This window comes from Micropterus salmoides, unplaced genomic scaffold (genome assembly GCF_014851395.1).
Source record: "Micropterus salmoides isolate LMB-PRFRI ecotype aquatic unplaced genomic scaffold, ASM1485139v1 Ms_hic_scaffold_10, whole genome shotgun sequence".
NCBI lineage: Eukaryota > Metazoa > Chordata > Actinopteri > Centrarchiformes > Centrarchidae > Micropterus > Micropterus salmoides.
Genome location: NW_024040041.1, coordinates 28558316 through 28577165, shown reverse-complemented (window position 1 = coordinate 28577165; position 18850 = coordinate 28558316). Strand labels below are relative to the sequence as shown.

The following is an 18850-nucleotide window of genomic DNA, read 5'->3' as shown; positions in this document are numbered from 1 at the left end:
GAAAGAAAAGGACTTAAGTGTTTTAACAAGAACTTAAGCTTTCACGGTTCCTTTAGATATCTGAAATTGATTTATTCAGGGTTTTCTGTAGTTATGAGTCTTGTCCAGCAGCATTAAAGGCAGCTAGAACCTGTCAAAATAAAACCAGAAGTAAGGAAGTTTAGCCTTCAAAATAAAAGCTGTGCTACAGACTTATCCCTAAGTTCACGTTTCCTGAGATTCAAGTTTATATTAGGAGTTGCTGTATTTCACTTAATCACATAACACAACAGAGTTATAACCAGTCAATGATCAATGGAGCCACATAACTTTCTATTTATCTGTAAAACCTCATAATTGACGTACAAAATGCCCAGGCTGATATATAGCCTTCTTATATATCACTTCAACATGTGGACAGGAGGAGGATTATTTTATTCTTTAATCGATTTTTGAAATTCTGATTCTGAATTCAATGCTTACTTTGTCTAACCAACAGCACAAAGCTCTGAATTATTACAAAGACAGTAAAATCTTCACATTTCTGCAAAACTGAAAACGTAAAGTCGTAAACGTTCAAAGTTGTTGCCAGTGTATTTCATTGTCAATCTAATAAACGTGTCAGCTGTACTTTTGTAAGATGTTGGGTAGTTTAATTTAAAACAAAACATATTTTATGTGTTATGTGTGTAAAAAACTTATTTTGTAAAGTAACTAAAGCTGTCAAATAAATGTACTGAAGTACAATATCTCCCTCTGAGAAGTAGTGAAATAGAAGTAGAAAGTGGCATGAAAATAAAAATACTCAAGTACTGTGCTTGAGTAAATGTAATTAATTACTGTCCACCACTGGATAAATGTAGTGAAGTTAAACTACAATATTTACCATTAATTACTTAATATAACTACTAAGTAGCATAAAATGGAAATGCACAAGTGTAGTACAGGTATTTCAAAATTGTACTTAAGTATAGTACCTGTGTAAATGAAATTAGCTACTTTGTTCATTAATATACAGGTTTTTTTCAGCATGTCAGCATAAGTAGTAGTGAAAACAGTCCCTCCAGGATTTCGGGGGGCCTATTAAGGGAATAACGGAAAACTGCAAAGGTAGATGTGATTTTTTTTTTTACTTTAGAATTACAGTTAAATCAGTGTATTTTGAGTGATTTCCATTTGTTTTGTGTTTAGCTGAGTATAATAATCTCTTCAAGGTAAGGGTGGTGATGACTGTGAAGGTCAGGACGCCTGAAATGTGTCTCCCTCCTGAGCCAGTAAACATGTCTAATGAGTTCCAGCAGGTGAGACACAAACAACAACAAATGTTCTTTTATTCTGAAAGTTTTTATAACAGGACGTTGTGTAATAACGTGGTTGGCTTTATGCTGGCATGTAGTTGGTCCCGCCTCCTGAGGGACTCACCTGAGCGCCTGGCGTACCTTTGCGCACAGGTATCGCTGTTTTGTAGAGCAGCGGATCTGGAGGTGGGGGGAACTTTTTACCTGCTATGGCGGAGTCTCAGCTGGTGTGCATGGACGATGAGCACGTCAACGAGAAGGTCCCGGAGTCCAGACCGGAGTTTTACTACAGCGAGGAGCAGCGGGCGGCCCTGGAGCAGCTCCTGAGGAACGGGGACGGTGCCTTCAAGATGCGGCTCAAAGAGGACAACATCAAGGACTTCCTCTCCGCCAGGGAGGTGAAAGTCATCAGGAAAACGTTTCACGAATACGACACGGACAGCGACTCTGAGTCCGGAGAGCACGAGAAGTCCAAAGAGTCCTCCAGCGCGGACTCCGGGGTCCACTCTACCTACTGGCCCCAGATGTCCGACACCGAGGTCCCGTCTCTAGACATCGGCTGGCCGGGCAGCAGCGGCCTCTACAAGGGGGTGACTCGGGTGTCCGTGTACACCCATCCACCCAAAGAGTCCGGGCCGCACATCAAGGAGGTGGTGAGGAGACTCATCCAGGAAGCACACAAGGTAACTCTTTGTTATCATGTAAGGAAGAAAGTTACACTACACACTACACAAAATGTTTAAAAAGTTTTAATTTCTTAAATCAAATCACATTTAAATAACACTATTATCAATTTATCTATTTTTTTGACTCTTATAATAAATAGCTAAATAATAAACACTGTGACTTGTAAGAACTTCTACTTTATACCTTTTATTTACATGAGAATCAGGAGGAAAACACAAGGCCAGTAAAACTCAGCCAAACCTTGGCAAAAACAAAACATTAAAGGTGCAAATAACAATTAATTAAATTAATCAAGTTATTTCTTATTGTCTTGATTGATAATTTAGGCCATAATATAGTAAAAAAAAACTAGTAAAAAATGTTGTAAACCCAAATATATTCAGTTTACAACAGCAGCAAATAGTCACATGAGAGGCTATAAATTAGGATTTTTTGTATTTTTGCCATGAAAAAGCATCAAAATAGTTGATGATTTCTGCTTTACCCACTTACAGCATACGTTACGTAAAGACTTTCTATGTCACACGCAGTGAAGTTCAGCCAGAAAGGTATCTGCAAAGAAGAAGGCAGGTAGACTAAATATATTAAATTTTACACAATCCCAAAGCCTGAGATTCTGTGTCAACTCTTCTACAAAGACGTCTGCAGGCTGCCCTAAAAAAGATAAAAGGAAAACATGATTACAGCACTGACATATGAAAATAACCGACCAAGCAACAAAAAAAAAATCAGTGGCTTCTTGACGTAGAAAGTCCTACTTTGCCCATAGCAGAGTAAACGTTATGAAATTCAAAATGATTGGCTTCAGGTGATCATGTGACAGAGTGTCCTGTCTTTATGAATACATGAGACAGCCTGTAATAAATGTTTATGTTAATAATCTGAGGCTTAATGCATTTATTTTAATCCAAAGACACACTATTATATTAAAATATTACTTTTTTATTTCTTAAAGATAGAGCCTACAGATGTGTGTTACTAACTAATGTAGGTCGTTGTTCAGAGTCTGTGGTTCTTGAGTTGTGTAGCAGGCAGCTGTCTGGCTCAGGTGTTTTGAAAATGGTTGTTTTTCCCCTCCGTTTTATAAGAAATGTGTCAAAATATCCCCACACGAGAACCCCCGAAACGATTTCAAGCGCTCAAACAAGCGTGTTCGCAGTTCTTATCACGCTGATGTTTGTTCAAGTGCTCATTTATCTGATAAGTTTGATTTTAAATTGTTAGTTGATGCTATAAAAAAAGCTGGTTTCACGTCATAATTGACAGCTGAGCCCGAGTTCTCCAACCCAAGAATCAACATAAAGAAAACAACAGATCTCCCATTTCAAGGATCATCAATGAGTGGACTGCCATTAATTCACCATAACTTGCTAATCTTGAGTAACCTTTACCTGGATAAACAAGTTCCACTTAAGTATAGTTACTTTCTTCAGTAAATGATGTGCCTAAATGTTCTCATAACACTATTAATAAGGATCAGTGAGTGCTGTTGATTCATCAGACCTTGCTAAGACTCAGCTTTATGGTGCTTCTGTCGAGGCCACAGAGTGCAAGCGAATTCAGACAGGTTTCAACAAGTTCGATAAAACCCACTGATCTGTGTTTTATAAGGAAGGGAGAATATAAGTGACAGTTAAGAGCTATTACCTTAAACTTCAATTATTATGATCTACTGCACAACAGAGCTGCTTTATGTTTCAGCTTGTGACCTGCTAATGTCAGTGTGAGGCTTAACATGAGGCCATTCAACTGCATCCGAAATCTTGATGCCAGTGACACTGCCATGAATCAGTTTGATACGTCTCTATCTTACCATATATTTCTTTTTTTAAACTATGGGTCCTTAACGTCACACAGGTACAAAAAAGGCTTTTAATTTCTAACAGACAGTTGTGGATTTTGGCTGAACTGAAATGACAACTAGCAGATTTGATCAGTTGTAGCTAGCTAGTGTCAGCTAAACGCTAGAAATCTGTAAATCTGTTTCCAACTTGTTTCAGCTAATTAAGCATTAGCTTCATTCTTTTTCTTGAAAATGCCATCTCATGGCTACATGAGGCTAAAGCTAACAGGTCCAAGGCAAAAAGTCAAGTCAAAAGACATAAACAAAGTTATTGTATTGCAGTGGAAAGGTTGTTAGTCCTAATATTATTATAAAGTATTATAAATAAAATTTGTTATAACCTTTGGATGGTTGGAAAGCTTCAAAAAACAGACTTGGACAAGCAACACAGTGGTTTGATTTATGCTTTGCTTTACACTTTTATACTAGAAAATAATTTTCTAGGCTACTCAAGGTAGGAAGCTAGCTAGCCGGTCATGCTAATGTGTGCAACTAATGTTAAAGCAGACAAACACACAGTTTAATCCATTCCTTAGATTTTTGGCTTTCAGAAAGGTGTTTAAAACAGACACCAAACTCAGAAACCTTTAGCTAACGGCTTATTACTCTGCTCAGTATTAAAGTAGTATAATCATAATCATATTAAGTTTAGCCATGATTAATCTTTGAGAAGAAATCATTTTCATTGCATTTGAATATTAATTTTCTGGAAACGATATTTGCTTTCACATTTTACACATTGTTCCAATTTTACTAAAAATAAATCTTAAAAATGTACAAATCACTCAAAACGTGTCTTTGCTCACATAAAGGCCCCATCTACACTACTCCAATTTAGTTTAAAAACGGAGTTTTAAAACGAAAACGATCTCTGTCCACACCAGCGTTTTAGCTGCGTGTCAGAGTTGATCTGCGTCTAAATTAAAAGACCGAAAACGCACATCTAGTGGCCATTCAGGTACACTGGGCATGCACGTGCCGGTGTAAACATGAAGCTATTCTGTAGTTACAGAAGATTTGGTTAAAGAATAAAGTAATACAGAGGAGGAATCACACAAGATTTTTTATCGCAGGGACCAATAACGAGCTGGGAGTGTTACTGAATGTAACACAGGAGTTTAAAGCGACTGTGGCAGCGCAAAGAAAACGGCCACATACACAATACAAGTGTAGGCTCTATGGGTTGTTTACACGTTACAAAATATTTTAATAAAAATACCCTGTCAAAAACTCAATGGCAATGGCATTGAGTTTCTGATTTGCATGACTTTTGAGACCCAATCAGAGAGCTAAAAAGCATAGGTATTTGACGCCCAAGTACCCTTCAGCGTCTGTATGAGATACCATGGCTTTCAAGTAACTCCAGTGTAACCCATCTGCTGTTATGTAATGTGCTTATTTCAACCCAAAACACAATGTTTTCCTAAATCCAACCTTTTGGTGCCTAAATCTAACCAATCTGCACTTGTACAAAATTTTAAAAAGACATTTTATACAGATGCTGAAGAGTACTTTGTGCGTCAAATACAGAGGCTTTGTCAGGTTGTCTCAAATCGTTGGTGTTTGACTGACCCTGAGATGAGAACGTGTTGGTATCAGGGTTGATATAAGAAAGAAAGAAAAAAGGCTCCAACCAGATTGTGATGAGTGTCTTCAATTTTTGCTTATTATTACTTATGACTTAATTTACGACTAATTTAAGTGGCAGTAATTGCACAAGTGATTTGCTTTTTTTTATTAACCCAAAATATAAACATTATACCCACTAAACCTAACATGTGTAAACATTACTGTATTTTGCACTTGCAGAATTTTCCAGCACGTAAGGGAACAGGGACTGGTTAACCAAGCCCACGGCATTATTAATAAAATCTAGATCAATGGGAGAGTCATACGCAAGTTTTGACAAGCTGAGTCATACGTGGTGCAGACCTAGCAGCTCTAAATGTCAGCTTCACATCAGGACATGCAGCAGAGAGACATACAGACTTGTTCAGCCTCCCCCATGATCCTTCAGTCCAGGTTAAGATTGGTACTTAACAAGCCACTTCTTTATAATCTCCTCACCCACTCAAAGATTCCCACAGCTCCTTCTGGTTGGTTGACCCCCGAGGTATGCACAATTAAGCTAAAAGGAGGAACATTCACCTGTGATTGGTCTGACATGTTGCACCAGAATCTGTCATTGCAGGGTACGAAGATAGGGTTTGTTCTAACTGGCAGAAGGAATACTGGGTTTCTTTTTGAGGTGTGGAGGATAGAAAACTTAAACAGACTAGCGCGACTGACTAACAGACCAGCTGCAAAGCTCTTGTAGGTGAATAATTGAAGATACTTTGACACATAAGTTAATCCTCTTTATTAACTGTGTATAGTAGCCTACTCAGGGCCCCGACAGCTTAATTAGCTGATCAAAAGCTGAGATTGCTTTACTTGAGGTGAAGTAAATCATCTCCTCCTGAAAGCCTGCCAAATACTTGAGAGAGTGCTTCTGCATATCAGTACCCAGAAGTTCAAATTGTCACTCCAAGAAAGGCAAGCATCTCAACTCAAAAGACGAAGCCCAGCTGTGTCATTTGTATTAAAATGAGCTGTGGATTGTGAGCCAGGTGGATCTCTACGAGACAGGTGGAGAATTGTGATGTTTCTGGTTGAACTACATTTAAGAGACAGAGCAACCTCGCAGAAAATGTCTAAATGAACAGCTCATTTAAAGCCACATGCAGTCTCAGAGTCTTGTGTTGGAGGTGAGATAGACTTGATTTTAATGCGCTCTTTATCACTGTTAAACCATGTAGAATAAGGCAGTACATCCTAACAAGACCAAAAGCTGAGTTATGTTAGAAAATAACAGGTTTGTTCAAGTTATTTTTTGACCTCGTCAGAAGGTCAGAAATAATTGCGTAGTTAATAAAAAAGAGAACTTGTGAGAATTCGAACGCTTCTTACTTTCTCACCTCCCAGTGTCTGTGTGACGTGGGTGTGAATGTCAGGTTGACGTTTCCGGAAAGTTACAGAAATTATTGGAAATTATTGGACCCCCACCCCCTCACAATTGCAACGGCAGAAAGAGTAGGACGGGGATTTTTCGAAGCTGTTCTGACGGAGTATTGGACCCTTAACTCTTGGCGAATAAGCATGTTTCCGATAATGTGGAGCTATTTCCTTTAAGGGATCCCCAAAATGGTTACAATCATCCAGATGTGAACATGAATGTGTGCGGCAAAGAGTTAATGTCAGTGCATCTTATAGTTGTCGGAACGTTTCACTCAAAAACCACAAATTTGAGGGACAGTCAGGTGATCCCCAAAGTCTGACTGATTTCAGTTAACATTCTTCCAAGTTGCTGTCACATGTAAAGGTGTCTGCCAGGAAAACTTGTTTGGAGGCTGTTGGATCGGGCCCAAACATGTACACAAGAGCCGCAATAAGGAAGTATAAAGAACCTCAAATGATCAAACTAAATTGCACTCAAGCATATAAAATGCTCCACTGCAAATAGTCATCATGTTTGTTTAATTAAATATACAGTATTAAAAAAGGAATATACCAATATGGAAAGTCCTGCAAGTCAGATCCTCTATTGTCATGTAATGATTTTGAATACAAACACGCAAAATAATTAGCAGTGCATGATAATTGTAGCCGTTGCTGGATCGCGTCCAAACGTTTTAGTCTCCTGGAAAAACAAGTTCCACTGAGGTATCAACTGTCACTTCTTCAGTAAATAATCAGCCTAAATGTTGTCATAAAACTAATGACAAGTTACTGTCTTAGTGCCTTTGGCCTGTGACAGTTGGGGCGCTGAAAACTTTTATGTGTCTTAATGTTGACGATAAAAGGTACTCAAACAACCAGATATCATTGGTGTGACATCAGTAACATGCACACAGCTCACAAATCTTTGTCAGCCTGTCTGGTCGGATGTTTTACAGGAAAAGAAAATGGTTAAGAGGAAGTACAACCTGGGTTTATCAAGCATTTGTTAACACTACACCAGTTTTTTTGTCCTGCTGTCTGTCAGTGGAGGAAGAATTAAGATCCTTTACTTAAGTAAAAGTGGAAATCCTGAATTATGAAATTACTTTATTACAAGCAACAGACCTGCATTTAAAATGTTAAGTATGGGAAAAGTATTCTAACCACTGGTTTAATAACAGTGTTATATTTTCATCATACATTTTGGATGTAAGATCTTAATCTGTAAACAGCTGTCAAAGAAAAAGTCCTATATTCACCTCTAAATTGTAGTAAGTAGATGTGAAATGGAAATACTCAAGTAAGATTCAAGTATCTTACATAGAGTAAATGTATTTAGTTACACCCCCCTCCCCGTGTTCCCAGGTGGTGGCCATTGTCATGGACCTCCTGACAGACCTGCAGATCCTCCAGGACCTGCTGGATGCCTCATCACGACGCGGGGTGGCTGTCTACGCTGTGCTGGAGGCCAGTGGAGTGCCTCACTTCCTGGATATGTGCGCTCGGCTGCAGATCAACGCAGTGCATCTGCGGGTGAGGAGTGAGCTCAGCAAACACTGGAGTGCATGACAGAGTGCTACAGAGGGAGGAGGCTCACGAATAAAATACACAAAGAGCAAAATGGAGAGTCTGAAGCTCAGTGGGTCACTGCTTCACCTCCTTTAGTAAACAATGGCAGTACCATGTATCATATGTCACGCTCTTCAGGAAACTCCTGAAGTAAAAGACAATGTTATAGTGTTTGGTTTGGAGGTGTTATAAAACCTCAAACATTTTCATTCCTCAAATGTATAGTAACCGCTGTATTTTGGTCTGGTGCATTCAGCATTCAAGCCACAAACATCTCAAAGAATGACGTGACATTTCCCGCTGACCCCTCATTGTAGATAGTTTCAGGTTTCTTTGCCAAGGTTTTCAGATCTCAGCTCAGCTCATATCTCTGCTTTTCAACACCACAACACAGTGGACTTCAAAGGAATTTCATTAGTGCTGCTCATAGCAGGTGTACAAGATGATCTGTCTGATCTGACGTTTTTACTGGGAACCATTTTCTACCCCCCTAAAAGTGTGCAGTAGTAACACAGGAGTTATGAAGCATTGACATTTTTCAGTGTTTTGATCCCAAATCCTCTGCAGAAAAAGCTTTTTGTTGTTGTTTTTTGTGTGATTTGGGTGAACAGGACCTTAAACCCTTAGATACTGGAACCTGTACTCTTCCATAAGTGGATCAAAAATTACCCATATTAGAATAAAATTCATTTTTCAGTGTTTACTTGCTAATTCCCCACCAGCCTTATTTTAAGATTGTAATGATTTTGGCATTTACATTATCAAATTATCAAACTTACCTAAGTTACTTAGCTGTATAGTTGGGTAATATGATTATATTAGCAGATATGCTTAAAAATAGCTAGCTAAAAGTAATGAGTCAATGGCTTAAATTGGTAATGGATGACTGTTTGAAATAAATGTTCATCTGTAAAGGCTGTGAGGGTACGTCTGACAAAAATGGCCACCTTGGGTCTACAGTAAATATTGTATATTCCCAAAAGTAAATGATAAGGAGAAAAGATCCCTGTATATTTTCAGAGGATATACAAATGTGTTTGTATATATATATATATATTACAAAAACCTTATTTTCTTAAAAAGTGGTGAATAAATATTAGGCAAAAACAGACAGTCCAGGGCCTTTTTAACACACCTTTGCACCTAAAGATTAAAATATAATCATCTTATTATCATTTAATACTGTTGTATGTGTTGCAGAACCTGAGAAACAGTGTTGATCTAGATTAAGTGGGCGAACAGCAGTTCACTGAGCCAGACGGTCATCTTATCTCCACAGGGACACAATACCGTCTTATCTGCTGCATGCAGAGTTTTGTAGCTCTCGTCTAGTTTAACTGGATCCCTGGGATACCTGCCCATTGTGGTGTCAGTTGATAAGGCTGTGAAAGGCCTTTTCAGAGCACTGGGCTCTGTTACTCTTACTTCTTACAAATGAACATTCATAGATGCTGAGAACCGATCCAAAGACTGTAACGTGATGCTTCGCCCCACACCGGGGTTGACAGCAGAGGAGAGCCTCCTCCCAACGCATAATCAGTATTACGGCTCCTTTTCTACCTGTTCTTTTCTCTGACTTTATGTTGCAAAGTGCAACAGTGCAAGTTTGACGTGGCTTCTCCATAAATCACTCATGCGTGATACAGCAGGGGATGTTTGATAGCTCTGGCTGAGTGAGTTTACTCAGGCTTACCCTTGTGATGCTTAGCCAGTTGAAATGTGTAATTAAGTGGGTGTTTCTTTACAGAATCTCCGTGTGCGCATGGTGAAAGGTGCAGGGCTGGCCCTGTCATTTGGAAAGCTGCCCGGCTCCCTGTGCTCCAAATACATGCTGGTAGATGGAGAGAAAGTAATGTTTGGGTCTTACAGGTGAGCACGCAATGCCTTAAACTCCTTGTGATGAGACAGAAAAATTTTAACACGTTATATTTTTTTAATTCAATTTAAAATGTAAAAAAGTTCATTGTTGTTGTTGCTGTTTTAGGGGGAGTTTTTTATTATCTCAAGTTTCTGCGGGTTGCCTGGACACACACCTTGTCTACACTTCCCCAAATAACGAGATATAACATGTTAAAGTCAGTCTAGTGAAGAGAAACACCTTTTTCTATGTAATCGAGGAAAATATAATATTTGAAAATATTTATATAAAGAGCTTTTACAAAACCAATGCGATGGCATACCTAAACACAAAATAAAATGTATTAAATATATCATATAGTACATCATAATAATAAAACCTATTACACGATTTTCCTCAGAGGATAGAGAAAGTAGGTATTTTGTCCAGCTGTAGCTGTAGGTGTTAAAATTTCCATCATGGCTCGCCGATGTGAGAGCATTGTGAGATGTTTTTTTTCTTACTTCATATAAAATAATTATTTTATCTGCATATTTTGGCATGTTCACTCTGACAGCAGCCGTAGGGTCTTTGTGCAAGTTGCAACATCCTCCGCTGTAACACCTGACAGTGTAACATCACCTGCTGTAAAATGTTTTCTTATCTATCTATCAATAGGTGTGTTTGGCTGCCACTGTTTAATCACATCATCTCGTCGCACCCTCTTCTTCTACAATGGTATTATGGTACCTGACTGGAGTATTAGCGCCACCTTCTGCTTTTTTTCTAAGAACCAACTCCCAGTATTCGCATAACACTAGTTTTATTCTCTCATGATTATCTAAAAAATTCAGTTTAAATTTGTGCTGCATTTGGCAAATTGTATGGAAACCTAGTCCAAATTGTTTGTACGTCGGTTGAAGCTGTATTCATTTTCTGATTGTTTCTGGCCTCCTAATGCCACTGCTGACATTGTTAGAGCAGGACTTAGGAAGCTCTGGTGTGTGAAAATCTTCTTTTTGTACATTTTTGTGAATGAAATTTGCCAACAGAGCAGAACTCATCTCATGTAGCGTTCATCAAGTTGAAACAAGCGATTTACAAACTTCCAGTTTGGTGACAGTGACTCGGAATACTTTTAAGAGCAATCCTCACAAATAAAAGTAAGAGGTGTTACGAAGAAGAACGCAAAATGTTCCTGCATGAGGCCCAGTGCTGTGATAACTGGGTAAACTCAATCTGTTGAGGAAGCTATTAAAAACAAAAGCTCTGGAACAGTTACTAAATGGTTCTTGCGGTGAGACAGTTTTATCAACAACAGTGGTTTGCTTTGAAAATTGGTTTAAAAGATTTGGCTACCTTAAGAAAGTACAATAATAATAATAAAACAAATACTTATTGTCCAAAACATTATGTATTAGTTTTTAAACTGCAGTTCACTTAAAAATACCGCTTTTCCATTTCTACGTTGTGACGCTGGTGACGGCCTGCTTTCCACTCTCAGATCTAAATATTGAGAGGATGTAAAGGCTTTAAATATAAAACAACTTTCTCTTAGAGCAGCAGGTAACAATAGAAAATCTCAGGTCAGCAGACTAATAACTACCTTAAAGACTTTCTGAAGCATATTAAACTTCCACTCTCCTTATCTAGCATTGGTCCTGCACATACTTCTATTGTTGTAGATCAATGTAATCATTATGAGAACTGATTGAAGCAGAAGTGTAAAACCTGAGATTGTTATTATTACGAGGCAAAAAGCTTTCTGTGCTTATTTGAAATGATTAACCAGGTTCAGTGAAAGAATTACCCCACCTACATGTGTTAACCCTTACACTCCCATGGAACGCATGGGGAAATAATACAGCAGAAATGTGTGTGAAATACCGGAAGGTGATTTTGAAAAGAATAGCTCTCCGTTACATTCTCTGCTCATTCCAGCTTTAGTTGATGCCGCAACTGGTTGTGATACTCAGGTGTGATAAAGGCAGTCAGGGGGAAAGTCAGATCAGGCCCGGTATTTATCAAGCTTCTCAAAGTGTCATTTTAGTCTTAAGTGCTAAGAATTCATGAAATTTACTCCTACTTTTAAACTTAACTGAGGTCCAACACTTTCATGGCTGCGCTCCATTGGCTCTAATGTAAAAGGAGTCGTTTTATAGCTTTCTTTTGCCGTATTTTTCAAAGACATGGTCAAACGCTGTTCCTGTGGCACTTGTAATAGTTACAGTTGCTACCCAGAAAGGTTGAAACAAGAAGGACGATTTATTCTCTTTCCAAAACCTGAAACAAATCCAGAAAAATGTAGACTGTGGATTGCTCCTAATTTAACGTTAGTTAGCTACCGCTAGCTAACTTCCTACTGAATGTAACGTTATAAATCCCTACTGTTCTGCTTTTTAATGATTGTAATAGTGAATAGAGAGCTAACCAGCTGTACAGTGTTGATCCTTAATATCGTTGTCCTCTTTCTCAATATTTAGGTGATATGGTGGTTCACTATCATTATTTTTTTCACGTTATCTTGAGTCAGTTTAACAACCTGAATGTATTCAGTTTTGCAGTTGCATTTGAAGGTTGTAACCTTCAAATGCACAATGCAACTGCAAAACTGGAAAAGCTTCTTTTTGAGATTATTTTATCCAAAAATTAGACAATATTTCTCCAGGGAGTGCAGTAATAAACAGCGCCGTGATAAAAGTGCGTCAGGTCAGGTTACAAGCAAGACATGCATTGAAAATGTTACTAATGTTAGTAATAAAAGTTAAAGTACTCAATACAGAAATACAGAAATGTCCCCTTTGACTGTTACACTATTGTATAATATATAATTAGATTATTAATTATTATAATTATTACTTTTTGTTAAGACACAGTTAATATATATCAGAATTTTATAGACCATTATTAGATGGCCTTTAAATAAATGTGTAAGGAATCTTGTTGCTTAAATGATATTCATCCACTGTAATCTGAATCATACTGAAAAGTTTAAAAGAAATTCTTGTCACAGAAAACTCCATCCACCCTTGAAACCTACAAATACGTGACCCAGACGTCTGCAAAAATAAGCTGATTTAAATGTTTTGGATACAACATACAAAGTAAAGTGTTAAGCTCCTGTATACAGTAACCTGTGTCTGACTAAAGATGACACGTCTTTCCACACTTTTCATTTTTCGTACCTGCAAGTGACATACATCAGCCACCTCTGAGTTCACAGGTAGATCATGTTAGCGACCACATCAATGATGAAGCTGGTTTCGGTGCACTTTACGAACACATTAGTGATGCATTAAAGTCAAAACTGAAACGATGTATCGGCGCTAAATGAAATGAGCACAATTATGTTATGACTCATGTGTGATGAGTCGATGCCTACGTAAAGAAATTTGGGTCTGTGTGAATGAATGTGTGAAGTTTTTGAAGCTTTTAAAAACAGGAACAATCTCCTATACTGCTTCTTAGGGCTGCCATAACAGCACTGACTTAAGTAATCTTGATCATCTATGACACTAACGAGATTTAAAACACAGGGCTCTCAAGTTTTATCAAAAGTTTGGAGTGAGATAACGCAGGTTAGAGGAGGAGACACTCAAATATTTGAGGTGTGGTGTGTGAGCTTGTGAACTGGCTCAAATGCGTGTGTCTCACGGTGAATGCGTGAGACTTGAGAGCCCTGTTAACATGTTGATTAATGAGCTTTAGAGGTGCAAGTATTGTGTTAGCATTGGACAGGCCTGTCATTATGCTACGCCAGACCTATGCAATTGGCGGCCCGCGGGACACATCCGGCTCCGAAGCTGACCTGCAGCCTCTCCCCTCCTCTGTGTCTCTGCAGAGCGCCTCTGGGACACCAAAATGTGTGATCTGTCAGATTCTGTGACCCAAATTGCAAGTTAAGCACCAGAGGCTTTGTTGATGATGTGAAGCGGTTGCAGTTTAGTTGGGTTTAGGCACCAAAAGTACTTGGTTGGGTTTAGGCACCAAAAGTACTTGGTTGGGTTTAGGCACCAAAAGTACTTGGTTGGGTTTAGGCACCAAAAGTACTTGGTTGGGTTTAGGCACCAAAAGTACTTGGTTGGGTTTAGTACTTGGTTGGGTTTAGGCACCAAAAGTACTTGGTTGGGTTTAGGCACCAAAAGTACTTGGTTGGGTTTAGGCACCAAAAGTACTTGGTTGGGTTTAGTACTTGGTTGGGTTTAGGCACCAAAAGTACTTGGTTGGGTTTAGGCACCAAAAGTACTTGGTTGGGTTTGGGCCCCAAAAGTACTTGGTTGGGTTTAGGCACCAAAAGTACTTGGTTGGGTTTGGGCACCAAAAGTACTTGGTTGGGTTTGGGCCCCAAAAGTACTTGGTTGGGTTTAGGCACCAAAAGTACTTGGTTGGGTTTAGGCACCAAAAGTACTTGGTTGGGTTTGGGCCCCAAAAGTACTTGGTTGGGTTTAGTACTTGGTTGGGTTTAGTACTTGGTTGGGTTTAGTACTTGGTTGGGTTTGGGCACCAAAAGTACTTGGTTGGGTTTAGTACTTGGTTGGGTTTAGGCACCAAAAGTACTTGGTTGGGTTTGGGCACCAAAAGTACTTGGTTGGGTTTAGTACTTGGTTGGGTTTGGGCACCAAAAGTACTTGGTTGGGTTTAGTACTTGGTTGGGTTTAGGCACCAAAAGTACTTGGTTGGGTTTGGGCACCAAAAGTACTTGGTTGGGTTTGGGCACCAAAAGTACTTGGTTGGATTTAGGCACCAAAAGTACTTGGTTGGGTTTGGGCACCAAAAGTACTTGGTTGGATTTAGGCACCAAAAGTACTTGGTTATGGTTAGGAAAACATCGTCGTTTGGGTGTAATCACAGAATCTGATAGGTCACAGATTTTGGTGTTACACCTCCACTCCACACACACATACACGCGCACACTGAGCAGCTGTGTTTTGGTATTACACAGGCACAGTGTTAGTTCAGCTAATAGCTTATTGTTACAAACTAGCTAAAGCGAAAGCTCTCTGTCTTTAGTAACTGTTTAGCTTAGTTTGCCTGTACATTAAAATATGGCACATTATAAGCTGGAGACAGATCAGCCCTCCTTTCTACCAGCAGCAGCAGAGGGAGGAGGAGGAGGACTGTTCTTCTTCTATTCTTTCTAAACTTTGGTCAGTATGTTGATGTTGATTTTAGATTTGTTTTCAGTGAAATATTAGTGACCTTTCTGTTGTGAATCCTGTTGCTGCTCTAGAAACAATATTGAGTTAATAAAAAATATTAAATTCTTTTTTCAAATAAAATATTTTTTCAAAGGCAATTTTTTTGTAATAAATAGGACTGATAAGAGCATCGATAAACAAACTGAACCAATAAGAAGTACCAATACGCTAAGCTAACTGTCTGGTGGTAGCTTCATATTTACTGTACACATTAGGATCAATCTTCTCATCCAACACTTTAACACAGGTTTACTTTTGGTTTAAATCCCTCTTTTGTCTTCCAGCTTCACCTGGAGTTCCTCTCGGATGGACAGGAACATGATCACCGTGATGTCGGGACAAACTGTGGACTTCTTTGACAATGACTTCAGGGAGCTGTACGCCGTGTCTGAGCAGGTGGACCTCTACAGGGAGTTCAACATCACCAAGCCGCCTATTCCTGTGCCCATAACAAAGCCGAAGGTGGAGGAAATCCGGCATGTGCCCGTCTCCATGTCTCGCTTTCAAGTATCTGTTGGGGACTCCAGACAAATCGACCTAAAGGTGCCTGCACATAAATACCATAATCCTAAGTACTCTTTAGTTTTTGGGAACAGTAGGGGCCTAACAGGTTCCCTACAAGACCTGTCGACTCCGAGCGACTCGCTGGTCGGTGGGCTGAACCACAGGAACGGCCTGCAGAACGGCATCCTTCGTGCCAACGGGAACAGTGGGGAGAAGGTGGGCCGAGTCTCCCCACAGAGTCCTGGTCCACCTGCAGAGGAGGATGATGAGGATGGAAAGGGAGGGTTGAAGAAGAACCTGGCCGCTGGAGCGAAGAAACAACGCAGCTCCTTCAGGCACTTCTTGAAAGGCAGAGGCAATCACAGCACAGATACTATACAGGAAGGCGTGGTCACTCCTCAGAGCCCCGCCCCCACCTGTAAAGAGACCCATGCTGTCGCAGGAACTGAGCTGGAGGACTCGTTTGAGATCATTGAGAAACCAGGTCCACCGAAATCCAAAACCAAGAGGCCCTCAAAGATCCTTCAGAGAAGCATGTCTCTGCAGACCATCAACACAGGAGACGAAGACGGTACGTGCCCACAGCCTGTGAATCTGTGTGTTTCATCATGGTCTGAATCAGGGCTGCAACTAACAATTACTTTATTAGCAGCTAATGAGCAGATTATTTTCTTGCTTAATTAATTCATTAATTGGTCTATAAAATGTCAGAAAACAGTAAAAAAAAAATGCGTGTCACAAAGCCAAAAGTCTCCAAGTGCGTTAATTGTCCAGACAAAAAATGATTATAATAAATTTAAATCAGGTGTTTCCAAAGTTAGAGGTGGACCACCCCAGTTTCTCAATGAATGGAGGTTAAGCAATATTACATTAGTTATCAAAAGGAGATCACATAGAATAGCCTACCTGTGAGCGAGTCCAGAGATGCAGTTGTTTTGGGGAACTGTCTTTTCTACTTTGTCATGAACTAAGAAATGCCTTTTATAATGTATGGTGTAGTCTGAAGTTATGTCAAACAGCAATATTAGGCTATCTTGACTCAATTGTTGAGTGTCTGTGGGATCAAATAACATAATCTTGATCCCATAGGCATCCAGGAACTGAGTGAAACTAAGCAAGTAAAGTAAGGGAGAGATGGGACAGTCTCAGACTTTGAAAATATTTGGTGATTAATTGACTTATCATGTCAGGTTTAGTCCAACTTCAATATCTGAGTTTCATTTCCAACACCAAATTGAGTGACTGATGACTTTTGTTTGGTACATATAGAAGCAAAATTGTCCTGGTTGAATTAATGGTCACACTCATGATATAAATCAGGACAAATTTAATCAAACATTAAGAAACGTGAGACTCAAGACTACAAATTTGTTGGTATTTAAAGCGTCTGTAATTGCTATTTTATAATGACTAATCAAATGTCAACATTAAAACAATGTGAAAGGTTTCGCTGATAATGCTGTAGGAATTATCACAGAGCTTTATAGTGAGTTTAAGCTCAGTGTTAATCTGTCCGGCCTGCAACTTGTTTGTTTTCGTTCAATCTTGGCGCTCTCGTAGCACCAGTTTCAGTGAAAAGGCCCCAAAACACCACTGTACTCTACCTGCTTAGCAGCAAACAGTAGACAGACACTGTTAGAGGTGAACATAGTTTATCAGCTGAAGAGCCAGATATTTCCCTCAGGCGTTGACTTACATGCAATCAGGTGACACAAACATGACTCCAAATGAATGATCATGTTTCTCTGTAACTTCTTTGATGTACAAATAAGTAAATGTTTGCTAACAAGTTCCCCATTTTAACTTAAAAGGTGATATGTCAGTGTTGTGTTCACAGTTTATTTCCGCTGCCTCAAAGTGGCCCAAAACAAATAAATTATTGTAGGTTTAAAAAGTATTGAGATATTCTACTGGCCCTAATTGTGATATTTCTTTCTTCACTTTACCAATTAGGGTTGTTATTTTTTAAATTAATCTGTCTTTTGTTCCCTCCCCAGCAGGATCCAAAAGCCGCCGGCGGCATCAAAAGAAGAACTGCATCCAGTCATGAGATCAATAACTAGTCAGTCGTTAGAGTTAGAGCACCGCAGGATCTCGTGGTTAAACGTGCTGCGACCGCTGAGTCACAGTATCACCTTACAGTAACCAGGTGACTTTACAAGAAATGAGTGCCTGGCCTGTTTCACCGCTGCAGTTTTTCGGGGAATGTCCTTACAGGAGCAACCACAAATTAGATGTTGTTAAACTAATCATGTGAGGAAAACCTTAACATTGTAGCCAAAGTGCTGAAGGAGGGAGATTTTATTGCCATTATTTTGTGTTTGTATGTTTTTTTTTTTGTATTAAATTATTCAACAATTAAGTGTTGTTTTTACATATTTCACTTGTATGCCTGAACCTGAACGCCACAGAGCAGCCCGGGCTGTGATCCCGGTGGCGTGGGCGGGTTACATCACGTCTGTGTATTAACCTGGTTGCTATAGAGACAGGAAAAGTCTCTGAGCATCACCTTGCAGAGGGTAACAGAATAAGTGTTCATCAAAGTGTGTTGTACAGCCTGCGAATAATGTACGCTGTGGTGAGTAGTGCAGTGTTGACACAGTCCTGCGGTATGAGGACTTTGCACTTTGGGATTTTGTTTTTTATCCAGATGAAACTAGCAGAGATTAAAATGTGAATCCTTGAGAACCACTTGATGCAAATAATCACAATTTTGTAGCAGAAATGGAATTAAAGAAGTGAAAAACAGCTGATCAACTGGTTTGTCTGATTAAATGTCAAATAAAAGTTCAGTGTTGATGACAAAAATCTTTGCGTTACAGTTAAATTCAGGTACATTACTGTTAGCTGTAGAAACATGTGGGTTTACTTCATAAGAAGACTTCAGGTTCATGTTTTATTGCTTATTATATTATGATATGATGGACTGTTTTTAGTAAAATGTTTCTAATTTCTG

General features: G+C 39.2%; 1 protein-coding gene across 2 annotated transcripts; it reads left to right on the top strand.

Annotated features, from left to right (window-relative positions):
- The first annotated feature begins 1397 nt into the window (after positions 1–1397).
- fam83fa (family with sequence similarity 83 member Fa) lies at positions 1398–18850 on the top strand. 2 transcript variants are annotated; one of them, XM_038707094.1, is made up of 5 exons: positions 1398–1960; positions 8152–8319; positions 10103–10224; positions 15675–16465; positions 17892–18850. In XM_038707094.1, the coding sequence occupies exons 1-5, from the start codon at positions 1487–1489 to the stop codon at positions 17942–17944; spliced, it is 1608 nt and encodes a 535-aa protein (XP_038563022.1). In that variant the 5' UTR covers positions 1398–1486; the 3' UTR covers positions 17945–18850. The 2 variants fall into 2 exon arrangements, with proteins under 2 accessions (XP_038563022.1, XP_038563029.1); XM_038707101.1 differs by having other exon boundaries at positions 1401–1960; positions 17895–18850.

Excerpts from the sequence above, each read along its gene's own strand:
- fam83fa (XM_038707094.1), top strand. The coding sequence starts at position 1,487 with ATGGCGGAGTCTCAGCTGGTGTGCATGGACGATGAGCACGTCAACGAG. Across the intron at positions 1,961-8,151 it reads TCATCCAGGAAGCACACAAG|GTGGTGGCCATTGTCATGGA; the intron begins GTAACTCTTTGT and ends CCGTGTTCCCAG. Across the intron at positions 10,225-15,674 it reads GTAATGTTTGGGTCTTACAG|CTTCACCTGGAGTTCCTCTC; the intron begins GTGAGCACGCAA and ends TTTGTCTTCCAG.